This window comes from Monodon monoceros, unplaced genomic scaffold, assembly GCF_005190385.1.
Source record: "Monodon monoceros isolate NGI ecotype Baffin Bay Population unplaced genomic scaffold, NGI_Narwhal_1 Super_Scaffold_14, whole genome shotgun sequence".
In the NCBI taxonomy this organism is placed as follows: Eukaryota; Metazoa; Chordata; class Mammalia; order Artiodactyla; family Monodontidae; genus Monodon; species Monodon monoceros.
Genome location: NW_021703770.1, coordinates 60,714,082 through 60,731,721, shown reverse-complemented (window position 1 = coordinate 60,731,721; position 17,640 = coordinate 60,714,082). Strand labels below are relative to the sequence as shown.

At 39.2% G+C, this 17,640-nt stretch overlaps 1 protein-coding gene across 6 annotated transcripts in view; it reads right to left on the bottom strand.

The window, feature by feature from the left end:
- Positions 1 to 17,640, bottom strand: part of EYA1 (EYA transcriptional coactivator and phosphatase 1) — a 324,046-nt gene that overhangs the window by 33,922 nt on the left and 272,484 nt on the right. For 4 of the 6 annotated variants that reach the window (XM_029222732.1, XM_029222733.1, XM_029222734.1 and 1 more), the window contains one exon: positions 15,415 to 15,504. The exons of the other annotated variants lie outside the window; for them this stretch is intronic. In XM_029222732.1, coding sequence (XP_029078565.1) covers positions 15,415 to 15,504 — 90 coding nt within the window. The remainder of the gene's footprint in view (positions 1 to 15,414; positions 15,505 to 17,640) is intronic. 6 annotated transcript variants of the gene reach the window in all.

Sequence of the window (17,640 nt, the reverse complement as noted above, 5' to 3'; positions counted from 1 at the left end):
GCATTTTTGTGCCTAGAACAGTCATCACTCGATACATGTTTAAGTGAATGACCACGCTGATGAACAAGCTTAGACAGATTCATGACATTCATTTATCTCTTTAGGCTACATTATCCTTTTCCTTACGTGATATTTTTAATCACTCCAATCTCTGAGCCTTGTTCACTATATACCTTCTGCTTAGAACATTCTTCTCTAAAGCCCACCCCACACAGCTCTGTTTATTCCTGTTAATCCTTTGTGACAGTTTCAACAGTCACCCTCATCTTTCTGAGTACTCCTTACTCTGAGCTTACGTGACTTTAAGCACCTTGAGAACATGACTTTCATCTTGTTTACTATCATCCCTAAAAAGTTTTACAAAATTCATTTGTTTCTTAACTCAAATATAAAGTTTAAAAATTTTCTCCTGGATTTTGGAAAAGCCCCTGTCAATTTCCTTAAGGCCTTGGCCAATTATGGGGTATGACTTCTGCTTATGACCATTTGAATAGGTATGTGACTGAAAGTAGAGTGAATTATTCATTTCTGTCATTTTGAATTCAAGTAATTTTCCTTATATTTTAAAGAAAGCAAAGGTTATAATTACTACTTTAAAAGAGAAAATATTATTTCGCCGCACCTCTACATGTTCTTATTATATACATGCTAAATACTATCTTTCAACTGTTAATGTTCCAAGCTACTTACTTTTTGCTTAGTAGAAACATCTTATCTGCAAGTCCAGGGGGACTGCATTAGTATGTGCTTAAAACAAACAATTCCCGCCAATTAAAAGGGATGGTATCTTGGATCTAAGAGGTCCCTTTAGCTTTTTGACAAAACACCAATACTAGAAGATACTTCTTAGGCCATTATTTTCGAAGAGACAAACAAAATCACCAAATACTGTTGATCAGAAACTGCATCCTCTCTGCCTGCCCCGGCACTCTACCTGCCTTACAAAGGAGTCGTGCAAAATTAGCAGCGAGAAGAATCCAGGATTGAGAAAGTTTTTCCTTAGAAATGCTGTTAGCATACTGGCCTGGCTGAGCCCAGATAGAGGCTCTATTGTAACTGCCCCGAAACGGGAGAAGACTCCAGGGACCACAACTTAAGCACATTTTGGGGAAGTTGAAGTTACAGGCTTTCTCTTGCACTTGTCAATTTTTTTTTTTAAAAAAAGAATTTTTTTCTCTACTAAGCAAACTTCCTATGAAGGTAAGCGAGTAAAATCTCCCAGATTGAAGATTACTGAGCACCTGTCAAAATGAAGAATCTAAACAGAAAGTCTGTCATAGGTGACACCAACAGGTCAATTTCTCAGGATTTTAAAATAAACTGACAGCCATCGGCCAATTACGTGAAAGCTGAAGTGGCATTTCTATTTGGCAAGAAGGAAAGGCACCCCTGAATACTGAGGCCCAGCGCCGTGCACCAGGCATTGGCTGGGGCTCCAGATAATCCTCTCTCCTAACTGCACTGTACCCCTGGGCCACCTCTGACGCTTGCCGGGGTTGATGGGTGAAGGTCAAGCATTAGTTTTAAGCGAGACCTGAACTTGCGTCACGTCCAAAGAAGTGTTCGCTCGTTCCTCAGACCACGCTGCCTCCCAGTGGCTTCATCCACAGAATAAAGCCAATATTTTATAATAACGATACATGGAATATAACCTTTAAAACTGTGAATCACTATGTTGTACACCTGAAACTTACATATTATTGTAAGTCAATTATACCTCAATAAAAAAATAATCAAAAAAGAGACTATGGTAAAGCGAGGAAGATAGTTTCACAGGCAGGTCAGTTATCAGTTTGCTAGAATGACCACTTCTGCTTTACATACGTTATTTAAGTTTCTGAACAGGGAATCAACGAACATTTCGATTCTGTGTTTCCAAACAAAAATCTCACAAAGAGATCCCTGCTCTGAGATAATGTTTATCATTCAATACATTCTTCCTGAGAAATCGTAACCAATTTTATGGGTGATGACTTCAAGCTCAATTCTCTCTCCTGAGCTTCAGGCCCGCACACACTGGGGCTTGCTGTAGTTCACCTGATGTCCAACACACACTTCAAATTCAGCATCTCAAAATCGAATTTAGCATCTTCCTTCCAAAGCCAGCTAGTTGTTCTGGGTTTTCTATGTCTACCTTATTGTTCAGGCCGGAAAGTAAGATTCTTGTTTCCCAGCCCATTACATCAAATCTTTTCTCCCATGCTCTCTAGACGACTTTCTTAAGAGCTTTCCCATCTGCACCCCCCCCCCCACCCCGTATTCTGTTCCTACAAACGAACCCTGGTGATTCCTAACCTATCTTACTGACACCTCTGACTTCACAATACAATTCATCTCCATAGCAATGCTAAACATTCCTTAGTGATTACCCTTGGCATTCAATATGACATTCAACTTCCTTAGCAGAGTGTAAAAAGCCTCTCATGATCCGGCTTCGGTCTCCCTTTCTGTCTTCTTTATCTCACAACTGCTCTACATGTGCTCTGAGCTTTATATCTACTCAAACTGTTCCTAACTGCCATGCTCTCTCACACCAAATGTTACGTCATGGGGAAGTCATATCTCCTGTCCTCTCTGCCTTGCCACCTCTCTCCCAGGCTGGGTTAGCCACCCTGCCTTTGGACTCTATTAAGATCCTTACGTGTCTCCGTCACTGTGGAGATATACTGTGCTCTGTTTTCTTTTTTTTTTTTTTTTTTTGCGGTACGCAGGCCTCTCACCGTTGCGGCCTCTCCCGCTGCGGAGCACAGGCTCCAGACACACAGGCTCAGCGGCCATGGCTCACGGGCCCAGCCGCTCCGCGGCATGTGGGATCTTCCCGGACCGGAGCACGAACCCGTGTCCCCTGCATCGGCAGGCGGACGCTCAACCACTGCGCCACCAGGGAAGCCCTCTAACTGTTTTCTTGCTTTTCTATCTTCACCCCCCATCGTGGCTCTTTGAGGGCAGTGAATATATTTCATCTCTTCTCCTCAATGCCTAGCATAGTGTCCAGAATGGAGTAAGCATGAGTAACTTTATAGCACTGTAGCTCTTTTTCTGTGCAGTGTAGATACAGGCAGCTAAAATATTTTTGTCTACTCAACAATAGGAATTTACAAGCACATGTCTGTCTGTCCATTATCTATCTGACAACCTATCTACCTACCCATCTACCTCCAAACCTTTCCAAGACAGATTTTAGCTTGCTTGGTGACCACTAACAGTAGAGTAAGATGTAGTGAGAAACAAAGCTAACAAATAATCCATTAGAGAAAACACGTTCGTTATTGGGATCTGCTGTATGACAATAGTATGTGACAGCACCAACATGCCACTACTTCCTTTATGTTGTTGCAGAGAAATAGCCAGGTCATGGGACATGGCTAGAGAGGTTTGTGCAATGATATTTGGGATCAGAAACCCCTGTTCCCACCTTAGCTTTACCATCACCTAACCAAGCGGCTTTGGGCAAAAATCGCTTCACTTCAACTGTCCACACACGTACACTGGAGATAAGAAGACTGAGTTCCCAGTGCTGACGGAGAGTCAAAGTCAATGCTCTGTACTGATGTGAGAAGAGTTTCCCTAAAGCCTGCTGCCCTTCTCCCTCCTATATCGCTCTGCTCCACGCTGTAGACACCACCAGCAAGATCCAGGAGCCACCCTTCAAACACAAAGCAGGAAGAAGACAAGGAAAGGACAACTTACTAGCACAATCCATGGCCATGAAGCCAGCATCCTCGTTTTCCATGAAGGGACAGCACAGGGTGAGGGAAGCCAGATACAGTAGCTATTTAACTGCCCGAAGGAAACCTCCGCTCTTGGAACTGGGGGTGGGAGGAGCATGTGAATGAGGAAAGAACAAAAGGAGTACAGTACACTGCCTGGAACCATCTGCATTTGGAAACTGAACACCGGCAGAATTTCTGTTGTTTTTCTCGTGTGATTTCTGTTGGAATTCTACACGGGAATTTTGGCGCCAAACCACTTATTATTTCACGCGCTTCATTTCCTAGCCACTCCCTAAGTCACCCCCTCTTCTTGCTCCATGGCCCTACTCTCCAGTGTTTTGCATCAAAGATACTCGATAAAGAGTAATAGCAGATTGGACTTCCTTAGTGCCTCCTGTGGGCTAGAGCTAGTTCTATGCACTTAACAGGTATTCGCGTCTTGAGTCTTCACACTGACCCTAGGAGGTGGGTACTATCACCATCCAACTTTACAGATGAGAAATTGAGGCACAGAGGGGTCCCTCAAGAATTAATGAACTTGTGAGTTTAACCTCCAGTACCCCTAGAATTGTAAGATAACACACCACATAAATATAGGGCTTTGAGTTAAGTTGGAATAGTTGAGTCATGATTATTCAACAACTTTCTTATTATAAGAAATGTTAACTATAGAAAAGAAAAAATATAAAGAAAACTTATCGTTTAGCTCATGGTAGCGTTATCCCACTATCCAGAGGTAAATCCCTTTTTTACTGTAGAAGTTATTTATTTTTTGTAACACTTTTAATGTGGAAAATCTTTTTATCTTCTTTTGGATGTATGCACCTTTTTAGAAAAACCTGAAATTGGATCTACACTGAATATCATTTTATATTGTACCTCTTGCACGTCCATGGTGTTTTGCCACTAAGGACTTTGAAAATATGACTTAAAAAAGGATAATATCGGGGCTTCCCTGGTGGCGCAGTGGTTGAGAGTCCGCCTGCCGATGCAGGGGACATGGGTTCGTGCCCTGGCCCGGGAAGATCCCACATGCCGCGGAGCGGCTGGGCCCGTGAGCCATGGCCGCTGAGCCTGCGTGTCTGGAGCCTGTGCTGCGCGACAGGAGAGGCCACAACAGTGAGAGGCCCGCGTACCAAAAAAAAAAAAAAAAAAAAAAAAAAAGGATAATATCAAAGTTTAACCCCTTGGACAATTTCAGTTATTTTTAGGATTTGTGATCAGTCATTTACTTTTAGAAAGTTAATGTTTGCAAATTGTAAAAAGAGTAGGGTTCATTGTAGACTATTACTTTCAAAAATTTGGAAAAAATTAAAAAGACATAGGAGAGCCTTCCGTGTAACCAAATCTGGTGTTAGTGCTTAGGCTTCAAGTGGACGAGTCACGGTCCCTGCTCTCAAGGGACTGCCTGGGGGTGGGGTGCAGGTGTAGAAAGAGGTGGACAGAAAATCATAAGATATTACGGGAGGTATTTTTACAGTGAGAACAGCCTCCTCTCCCACTATGGAACCCCAGCTGCCTGCCTGCATCCGTACACCTGCAGAGTCTGCCTGCCTTCTTACTGAAGCCCAACCCTGTACCTGGTGTCCTGAGTCCCATCCTCTCCTGCAACCCAAGGACTTCACTCCTTCCGCTGCTCCCTCCCTTTGCCACACCTTGTATCATCTCTACTGGATCATTCCCCCGACACCCAAACATGTCTAAATATCCTCTCATGTCTAAATATCCTCTATTTTAACACTAACCCACCACCCCTCCCCCCCCCACCTTGATCCTATGACCCTCTCCACAATCCTACCCATCTCTTTGCATTTTGTCATTGTGGAAACTCTCAATCAATCTTTCCTGTTTTCACGGTGTCAACCCTCATCCTCTTTTCAACCCACTCCCATTGGGCTTACGTCTTCCGCTTCACTGAAACGGCGCTTACCAGGGTCATTACCAGCCAACATTCTTGGCAAATCCAACAGCCACTCGACACAGTAGTGCAACCCCCTCATTCCTGAAACACTATTCCCTAGATTTCTGTGATGCCTTGTACTTTCCCACCTACTTCACTGTCTACTCCTTACCACTCTCTCTTGTGAGTTCTTCTTTCTTTGTCCTGTTTCTAAGTGTTTGATGCCCAGTCTTATGCCCGCTTCTCAATTTCCTCTTTCCCCTATGAGATGTTTTGTCTCATGCCTATATGATTCCCAAAACTGTATCTTCACATTTGCCTCTCTCCTCTGAGTTCCAAACCTAAATGTACATAATCTCTTGACCTGAATGTTGAATAGGTATTTCAGACTTAACATGCTCCATGAAAAATATCTGAGGACAGCTCTTCCCCCAACCTCGCCACTCCAAAGCGCTCTTTGTCATCTCAGATAACGTGACCACCCATCCAGTTGCTCAGGTCAAAACCTAGTGGCCATCCTTGATTCTGCTTTCCTTCTCCTCCCACATCTGACCCATTAGCAGATTCTGCCGGTGCTTCCACCAAATTATACTGTAAATCCTGCAACTTCACACCACGTCCAGAACTGCTACATCCTCAGCCCAAAGCAACCGTCTCCTAACTGGTCTCATTGAGTCCAGTTCCTCATATGATAACCAGTCTATAGTAAACACTAGTCTAACATATTCATGCGTAAAACTCTCCAATGGCTTCCCATTGCAACTAGAAAAATTTCCAACTTCTTTACCACAGTCTACAAGGCCCTTCATGATCTGGACCCTGTCACTTTTCCCCCATTCACTCTGCCCCAACCAAATGAAGCTCTTGTTTATTTCTTGAAGGAGCAAATTGCATTCCTACCTCAGGGCCTTTGCACAGGCCATTCCCCTTCCAGAACGACTTCCTGCTGTTCCAGCTGCTTCCTCCCAACTTCCTGGTTTCTTCACAAATGTCCTCTTTTCAGAGACACCTGTTCCTGAATATTTCAGCTAAAGATGTCCCACTCTCAGCTAAAGAGCCCTTATCCCTTAAATTACGCTCTGATTTTCTTCCTAGCACTTATCTCTACCTGAAATTATTTTATTTACATAGTGTTTATTTCCTACTTCCCCTCCACGAAGAGGGTAACCTTCACTCAATTATCGCTGCATCCCCAGCATCCAGAATTGTGCCTGGCACTTAACAGTTAATAAATACAGGGCTTCCCTGGTGGCGCAGTGGTTGAGAGTCCGCCTGCCGATGCAGGGGACACGGGTTCGTGCCCCGGTCCGGGAAGATCCCACATGCCGCGGAGCGGCTGGGCCCGTGAGCCATGGCCGCTGAGCCTGCGCGTCCGGAGCCCGTGCTCCGCAAGGGGAGAGGCCCGCGTACCGCAAAAAAAAAAAAAAAGAGAAAGTTAATAAATATATATTGACTATTGAATGAAGGGCAGAAGGTATAAAGAGTTTACGCAATGCTATAAGCATCTCAGTTTTGAAGCACAACAGAGACACAGCATTTATAACCCCATCATCCAGACTAGCAACGTTATAGTGTATTCACCTCCAGTTATTTTTAATATGTCATAAATGCTAAAATCAGAGTTATACAGTACAATTTATTCTGTAGACTGCTTATTTTTAAAGTTACATAATGGTAGCTTTTAAAACTGTATTTTCCTCCAGTTTTCTTAATATGCCACACTTTTTAAAAAAATTAATAAACCTTATTTTTTAGAGAAGTATTAGGTTTATAGCAAAACTGACCAGAAAATACAGAGATTATTCATATACCCCCTGCTCCTACACATGCATAACCTCCCCTCGTATTGACATCTCACACTAGAGCGGTACATTTCTTACAACCAATAAACGTATATTGACACACCATCACCACCCAAAGTCCATAGTTGACGTTAGGGTTCACTCTTGGTGTAGTACATTCTATGGGTTTGCGCAAATGTCTCATGACATGTAGCCACCGTTGTAGTATCACATAGAATAGCTCCACTGCCCTAAAAATCTTCGGTGCTCCAACTAATTCATCCCTCTCATCCCCAACACCTGGCAGCCAGCTGATCCACAGTTGTGCCTTTCCCAGAATGTCAAATAGTTGGTCTCATAGTATGTAGCCTTTTCAGATAATACGCCATAAATTTTAACATTAAGGCTACACTGTACTGAACAGTCTATTTTTAAAACTTGAAATGGACCATGAATATTTTCCCTATATTTAATAAGCAGTCTGAAAACAATTTTCAATGAGGATGTATCATTTATCACTATTCATCTATTTTAGGATATTTAAAATAGTTCTATATTTTAGTGGTAAAAAACACCATGTGGGAGACATAGCATGGGGTTGAGTGGACTTCTAGAAAGCACTGGACCTGAGTCACTTGTCTAAGCCACTCAGCTGTGTGGCCTTAGACAAGTTTTGTTTTACCAACTCTAAGCTTCTCTTGGCTATTCTATAAAGTGGAGATAGTAACAGTGCTCTTATCATAGAAACATCAGGGTATTAAGTGGAATAACGTATGTAAAGCACTTAGGACAAGTGTTCAATAAATGTTCATTAATATTGTATCAATTCTCTGCCTATAACTGTTTTCTTAGAAGTTAAAAGTGAAATTACTGAGTAAAAGGATCCATACACTAAGGTTCTGAATACATATTATCAAGCTACTTTTCTCAAAACGTGTACCAATTTCTATCCTTATCAGTAATGTACACAAGTGTTCCTCCTACTGCACTGTAGACCATATTACTGATTTTAAAGCTTTGCCAATTTGATGGGCAAGAGGCTGAACACTTACTCTCTAACATTTCTGATTACTAGAGGTGAAATCCAACATTTTCTTTTCTATGTGTTGAAAATTTGAATGCTTTTCTCTTGTGAATTATCTGTTCATGTCCTTTGTTAATTTCTTTAGGTTTTTCTTAATGAGTTGCAATAATATTGATTATTTTATTGGTTAGAAATAGCTTTGTCTTTTAATATTATCTATGGCTTTCAAAAACAGTGTTTGTTTTCTTCCCTGACTACAAAAGAAATTAGTATATATGTTATAAAGAATTTGGAATACACAGACAAGTACAAATAAGAAAATAAAACCTGGGATCTCAGATAGAAATAACATTAAAATTCTAGAGTACCTCTTTCCATCTGTTTTTCGTTCCTCCATTTATTTATTATTTAACATGTACTTACTGTGTGCCTTCTATGGGCCCGGCACTGTGCTAGAGAAACAGTAGTGCCTATATTTTACATAGGGTATATAATTTTTTAACAGAATCGAGAGCAAACTATGTCTGTGTGTATAGTCCTCAAAATGCTACTTTTTAAAAAAATAACATTTTGTTGAAGAAAGTATATATTATAGCTCAATGAATTTTCAAAAATGGAACATAGTCATGTAACCAGCTCCTGGGACAAGAAATGAAACACGATCAGAATTCCATAATTTGGAAATATTTATAAATAGTTGCCTTTGTCTTTGACAAGTAAAAATTCCTAGATGTACAATTAGCACAAATGGTATCAATCTTTTTAGGCTCTGCTTACCGCCAAATGGCTATCCAAAAGTTTATTTCCTGTAAGCAATGTGAGATCTCCTTTTGATCTACCTATATTTTCTCCTTGAGTTTTATTCTTTCACATTTTAACTCTGTAATTTACCTATTTCTGTATATAAATTGAATAATCCATTCCTTCACTGGTTCATTTGTCTGGTTTCATTTAACACATACAAAATTTTTCTACAAGTTGGGTCTGTGTCTGAGCTCTCTCTTCTCCCTGTAGTCCAATGTCAAAGCCGTGCCAACATAAATCTTCATATTATTGTCGAATTATAAAACATTTAATATTTGGTTGAGCTGGGTGCTCACTATTACTACTTTCTGTCCAAAACTTCTAGGTATTTTTGCCTATTTATCCTTCAAATGGACCTTACAACAATTTTGTCATATTACAGAAAAGAAAAGGAATGGAAGAAATCTCATTTATTCAAATCTTCCTTTAGATCCTTCAGTAGGATGTGAAAGTTTTATTCATATATTTCCTATAAACACTTCTTATATAGGTTACTCCTTATCTTTCCTTTTAATCGTTTTTTGTGTTATAGTTACCGCAGTTACTTAAAAATTATAATTTAATTAAATTTTCTACATGGGTGGCTAGAAGAAGGCTATTGATTTTTTAATTTAATTCTACAGTATTTTACTTTTCTGAAGCCCACTGTAAATTCTAAAACAATTCCTGGAGATTCTCTTCAGTTTTCTATGTATATCAAATATTATGCAAAAAAACAGTAATTTTAATCTTTCATTTCATTTCTTTCATATCTTACTGCGCTGCTCCAAATTCCTAGAACAATGCAGACTAATAGTAGTGACACAGGACATTCTTATTTTGTTTCCATCTTTATGACAATTTGCCTCTATTATTTTATTGCTAAGTACAACGTTGGCTGTTGGTTAAAGGAAAATATCTTTTATCATGTTAAACAGCCACATATTTTGACTCCTAACTTTCTGGTAAACATCCGACAAGGAAGTCATGGAATATAGGTTTATGTTTCTATTTTTTTGCTTCAGATAAAATAAAGATGATAGAATCTTGTGAGAAATGATGAGATAGGAAGCACACATATGCTTATTCATGAGTAACAATAATGGATAAAGTATGGGTATTGCTTCATTTTGAGCACCAGTTACAATATAGTTAAATTCAATACATGTGTATTTTGTCTAATAACCATTAGCTGCTTGCAAACTTATTTTGCCTCCTAAACTGAGGGCTTCGGTGTTACTCTTACTAACTAAGAAAATAGATGAGGTCAAGCAACCCATCTTAAAACAGAAAGGCAAGGTCAAGTCCATTGTCTTCCATGGGAAAGGACACAGAAATCGATCTTCTATCTGAGACAACAGATAAGAATTTAATCTAACAAATACTCATTAATGGTCAACATGTATAGGGCGATGTTCTAGGTGTTATGAAGGATGTTACTAGGATTTTTAAAAAAATGGAATCCTTTATGTTTGCTAATTTATCAGAAAAAAATTAAATACATATACAAGAGCCTACGTCCAGAGCTGAAAATGACAAGTGGCATACACATGCCTACGGGTACATTTATGTTTAGGCCCACACACTTTCATAGAGTTGTTTCTTGGCTGTGACATGCACTGAAAGAAGAAAACAGCTCAAGCTCTTCCAGAAGTGTCTTCTTTACAAGCACCTATGGAACCAGAGCATCCTGCGTCTACAAAGAAGCTTGACCCTGGGCATCAGAGTTCATTCTTGTTTAGCAACAAAGCACTTTCTAGGTGAATTATACTTTTCCACTCAAAAAGTCAACTTCTCGATTAGCTTACAACTTTTCCACTTTGGGAAGCACAAGCATTAGGTCACTACAGAACGCTTCGCTTGAGATCAAAGCTACTTAGCATTGGCATGACTGATATTTTGAAGGAAGATTTTTTCCTAGCTGAAAATCAATTTATAAACAAGATATATTAAAATGATTAACAGACGATAACCTAAGTTTTAGACTTATAACATATTATTGCAAATTTAAAGACTGAATGAAACCAAGGGGCAAACTAATTTCTTTGCTTTATAAGAAAACTCATTATAACTTACTTGCTTTAAATTATGGCATTACTTGGAGACTGTCCATGGTGCCTTTCCTTGGCCTTTGACTCATCAAACCCAGCTGTACTGAGACCAGAACCTTTGGTCCCAGGCCTTTTCTAAATAGAAAATGTGAAAACAAGGAGCTACAAGAGTAGGTGATTGAAAATCAAACCTGGGACAGGAGTCTACATATCAAAGGCCCAAGAAAGGGCTGGGGTATTCACATTGTAAAGCTTGACACCAAAGAATCCTCTGGTCTGTCCCAACTAACCAACATACTGGGAGCGTGAAGGAGAAAGTTGTAGCACAGCTTCACACTTGACTAGGTGAACGTGGTGTGTACAACCCAGAAGACAAGAGGCGGGTCCCTGCTACTTCCCAACCCTGACCCCTGTGGCCTGAGAGCAGAGACTCTTGGAGGCTACCATGTTGATAACATCAGTTAGGATGGCAACCATAACGCCAGTGAGATGATATTACTTAACACCAGACAGAAAGAGAACATTCGACATCAGCTTGTTCCTTATTTTTCTTTAGACTCATATTAATCTTGATGAAATATCGTCCTTTAATTGTGGAAAAATCCAGCAGAAGAATCGACAAAAGGCAAGTTAAACTGAAATGTTATCGTATTCAGAAGGTCGATCACCTTTCAATAAAAATCCAACAGAAAGAGCTCTTTCTCCATTCAGTCAGAAAGAGACAGACTTTACTAAAGAAGCTGGAAAAAACCCTCCAATTTCATACTGTCATTCATAAAAAATGACTTCCATAATAAGCATCGTCGGATTGCACACGGAGATCTTTTGGTAAAATGATACGCAGGGTGTTAGTCAGACTTGGAAATAGGAAAGCCAGGAGTGCATGGAACTCAAGTCTAAACCCTTCTCTGGGTGGGGGGGAAATATTATTTCCTCTGATAATTGTGTCTCCCTGTCACTCATGGTCCTTCACATGTCAGACATTTTTAATGGTTCGAAAAACCAGCTTTCTCCTTTTTATTTATTTTTTCCTGAAGTGTCAACAGAATTAAATTGTGATTGCTTTTATTAAAAACTCTCACTAACTGAGATGACAAATAAGACTTTTAAAACTAAAACGGTTAACTTTTTTATGTCTTAAAATACAGTGACGATACTTCTAAATTACTTTAAAATCATATCGAAAATTTCCTAAAAAATACCCTAATAACCATTTTAAGCAAATACTTTGATAACACAAGAACTGTTACTGGAATCTCCTCACGCAGTGTATTTCATTATTGAGAATCTCTTTTAAGCCACAGCTTGAACTAACCAAATTAGACAGATGGCTGGCAAAAAGTTAAGATTTTAAAAGAAAATGAGGCTTAAGTCAACAATTCGAGTTCAGAAATCACACTTCAAGCTAACCAATAGATTGTTAATCTCCTTGAAATTACCTGTACTCTAGATCTTCAAAAGCTAAAAACATGTAATTAAAATGTATTAAAATATTCATGTCCTTTACCACAGTACATTGCTAATTGGCATGTGAAATCAAGCATTACCACATCATTTTTGCCTGATGAGACAATTTTGGTTTTCTAAAGGGTATTAAGCTAATACATTTATTTTTGCCAGGAAATAATTTTACTCTATTTTGAAAGAAACTAATATTTGCAATGACCACTCTCAGGTTTGTTGAATTACAAAAATATAAAATGAAGGATTGAAATAAGTATAAAAACCAATGTATTTTTTAAATATTGCACAAATCTAAAGCAAGTAAATAATTTCCGAAGCCAGAGGCTAAGTGAATCTTTCATTTATACTTTTGCTTTATATTATTCGCAAGTAAAATAAAATCAATTTTGGGAAGGTCACAAGCTTAAATAATTTTTCACTATTGATTTTTACATTCGGTTGAATTATTCCTTCATTCTCTTTTCTACTTTACTTATAAAAAAGAGTCCTCATGCCAAGAGGAAAATCTGATATTTCAATATCTGTGTGGATCCCTAGTTCTTCTTTTTTTTTTTTTTTTTAATTTGGGCTTATGAAAAAACTACATCCACTACAAACCTAAACTAGAACTTTTAATATTTACTTTTATTTCAGACCTTCTCTATATAGTTCAGTGTGAATAATGTTAGTAAACAAATAAAAATCTGGCTATATTATATCCAAACTAAGTTAGGAAGCTTTTCTGTCTATATTATACCAAGTTAACTACTTTGCCTAACTTCTCACTTTTTACCACATAATTTTGGCATTGTACAGTCAAGCTTTGTCATTTTTAAGAGGGTAGAGTTTAAAAACAATAGAAAATTACTGCTAATTTCTTCTTGATGGATGCTATTAACACCTATTAACATCAGTAAGAGTAACAGGTTTGAACCCAAGAGAAAATATCAGCCTAGTCTGTATCTTTGGAAACAACCGAAACTTAGGAAAGGAATTCTAACATATTAGTAAAATATGGAATTTTTTGGTGCTGTTCTCTTATGAAGGGAATCACAACCATAAGGCAGAAACAGCTTTTGAAAATAAGTATGATTATTAAGCTTTTAGAAAGGCAATTCTAAACTTGTCACTCACTTGGAATATTTCCACCTTAAAAAATAGTAATGCCTTACATGTAATTTCCTTAAGGAAAGCAAACACTTTAAAATGCAAAAAAAAAAAAAAAAATTCTGTATTTCACCCTAAGTGTAAAAATAAATATTTCACTAAGGAATGGGGGAAAAATGAAGCACATTTAAATAATTTCATTGCACTGGAAGTTGCCAATTCGTCTGTGAGTAGTTTCATTGCAGATGAAAAGAAATCAAAATACAGGACAGATGTTGAACAAACCGCATTTAAGTTCTGTCACACACTGGCATTTTTCAAATGATTTTGGCTCATCTATGAAATAAGGTGCATTTTGCTTGATTTTGAAAAGGGGAAACATAAGGAAATATTTAAAGGCCAATTGCTGCCAATTAACTTTGATCAGTAAAAGTTCTATTTGAATCTTTCAGATTCTTCTGCTGTCTGAAATAACATACATTTATAAAATCTAGGAAAACAACAACTTGATGATTAATGCCTGTTGGCAGCCCTACCACAAGCTTGCTTAATAGCAGGATTTAAATAAACAACTATCTCTATTATGAAGGGAGTGAAATGTAGTTACAGGCATATTTTCTCATAATGGAGCTATGAAAACCAATATTCTTTATTCTTAAAAATGCTTCTGGGGCTTCCTTGGTGGCGCAGTGGTTAAGAATCCGCCTGCCAATGCAGGGGACACGGGTTCGAGCCCTGGTCCGGGAAGATCTCACATGCTGCGGAGCAACTAAGCCCGTGCGCCACAACTACTGAGCCTGCGCTCTAGAGCCCGCGAGCCACAACTACAGAGCCCACGTGCCACAACTACTGAAGCCCGCGCGCCTAGAGCCCGTGCTCCGCAACAAGAGAAGCCACTGCAATGAGAAGCCCGCGCACCGCAACGGAGAGTAGCCCCCCCCACCCCGGCTCACCGCAGCTAGAGAAAGACCGCGCCCAGCAACGAAGACCCAACACAGCCAAAAATAAATAAATTAAAAAAAAAAAAAAGCTTCTAACCAAGATCAGCATGTTTGTCATTGCCCGTAACACACTGAACCATCTTACAAAAGTTTCCCCCCAGATTATAAAGGACAAATAAAATCATCAGCAGTTTGACATAAGGAATTCTGGCAACCCAAAGAGCAGAGGCCTGACTAAAATGTTATACGACCAATTGGGCCAGCCAGACAGAAAAGAATCTGACCCAATACGGTAAGAGTCTGACATGGACAGCATATGACAGGATCACAAATTCTGTTGGATTCTAAAGGTAACCCATCTCAACAGTGATTATGTAACTGAGAAATCTGTAGCTTCTGATAATCAACACAGTTTAATATAAAACATTCTTGACATCAACTTTTAATCCCTATCAATAATCATGTGGAATCGAACTTTGAAATACAACAGCCAAAGTAAAGCAAAACAGAAATTCCATGAAGGCAAAACGCATGACCATATAATCAATAATTACTTTATCTCCTTATTCCAATTATATATTCAAAAAATAAATATCCCATCGTTATTTTAGGACCAATCACCTATTTCCAAACATGCAACATGAAGAGTATATAAAATAATCAGAACTTACCTCTAAGTCGTTAAAAAATAGATGTGTGTCTGCCAAGTTGAAAATCATTTCTTCCATTCGTAGTCCAAGGGAAACTGAAGTAGGTGGATCCTAAAAGAAGAATTTTACAGGTCAAGAACGTACATACTTCAGGGTACAGGAAATACAGTGTCACACTGAGAGGGAGTTAGCATGGGGAAAGGACAAAAGGCTTGGGCTCCAGCTGCTTTTAGAGTGCGTGGTTTATTCTGTATTTGAACTTCAGTGACTTATTTTATTTAAAAAGTACCTCTAAGGTTGTTGGTACTTTGCGTAATGAAGAAAAAAATTGCTGCTTATAATATTGCAAAAAATATAAAATCTAGGGTTACTTAGACCTACAGAGTAGAGGAAATTCAGCTTCACACGTCTGTTTCAGGAGCAAGAAATTCAGTGAATCAGGAAGACATTTTTTTTATGTTCCACCTCAATCCATGAAGAGTGTCTAAAAGCACTGCCACAAATGTCAGAAAATAGATATAATATAGATTAATTTCAGAAGGATAGAAAATACCAATTTCACTCCAGATGATAACTACCATTATTTTGTATTTATTCAGATTGCCCGCCAATTTTGAGTATACTCAAAATGGAAGTGATGGCCACTCTGACCAGCTGGCACCATGCCAGTTCAGGAAGCTGATCTTGACACTCATGTGACACTATCCAGTCATCAAACAGCCAGTAACACACACAGGGGAGCACAGTGGCTTCTACCCAACACTTCAAGCCTTCGACACTAGTGATAGACAGTCTGTCCCACACAACACACATCCTAATGACATCTGTTGGTATTGAAGATGGGGGATATAGAGATATTTGCAAGGTTTTAATGGTGTTACTATATTCATAATGCATCCAACCCAGGAAGCAACACTGTTCATGGTGAATATCCTGCATAATTAGTGAAAAAGGAAAAATATTCTGTAGAGAAAGTATTCAAGGATATGTGAGTTTTTCAAGTTTTTATTGGCATTTTAATAGCAATACCAACTTTCACCTTTATGGCCTTTAAATTTTTCCAAAGAACAATAATTTCTGATATACTCTTTTATTATCACAGCAAACCTCTGGAATCTATGTGGATCATTTAATTAGAGAAACTGTAACTAGAGAAATTATGCCTTCATGTCGCCCACCCATCTAGCTGGGGTGTACTTTGTGTATCACCTGTCTTTGAGTCTTAGAGTGGAGAAAAACCCAGAGAAAATAAGTCTTGCTTTCTAATACTGTCCAATATAAACCTTGTACATTTTCTCTATTGTCTTCATTTCAAAGCTCAAGACTTGCCTGTGTTTTACCCCCTACCCTCCAAGTATCTAAAGTCCATCAACCTTGAGCCCCATCTTCTCATGCGCTTTGGGAGGCAGCGACAAATGGTGGAAAAAGAGCCCTAGACCCAGAGGCCAAGCCCTATCCTTGTTCTCTTAGTTACTTTGGTGTCTTTATCTCACTGAGCCTCAGTTTGCTCATCTAATAAATCAGGTGGCTAGATGGCAAATATGTTGTTCTCCCATAGAATAAAAAAAACACAAAAACCCTCCATCTCTTCATTTGTCACAATCATATGTGTTTATACACCTGGGAGAAAGGAGGGGCCTGGGATGGTGGAGGGGGCAGAGACTCACTGGGTGCCAGCCATGGGCCAATCAACTGTGGCCAGGGAGGTGGAGTCAACACCATCCCTGCACCACCCATCCCACTAGCTCCGCCCACCCCACCAGCACACCCTCAGCTCCAGCACCAGCATGGTTTATCTCACAGGAGTCCCAGAGATCGACAAGAGGAGGTTTTGGGAAAATATGGCAGGATGGTACTGCTGGTCTCAATTCCCCTCCCACCTAGGCCTTCTCTGCCAGCTGACTGGCAACGTAAAGGAGAGAGAAAACACATTATTGCCAAAAATCTGGGGTTAGATTGGCAAAGGGGCAAAGCAAATACCCCAGGGTTTGTAAGAGGGCAGACAGGAAATAAAAACACATAGGCCAACTGAGTGTCCAAGAGCTGTGCAGGGAGGGACAAATAAAAACACTTCCCTCAAATTTCCTGTACAATGATTAAGCCTTGTTAAATCTTCCCTGCTTGACACCACCTAAAATCTATGAAATTTCATAGGTTGTAGAAGAATTAAAAAACTGTTTACAAATAAGTAAAGAAAAACTCTCATTGAATCTTGGTTTTATAGGAAATTGCTCACTTCCAAGAATT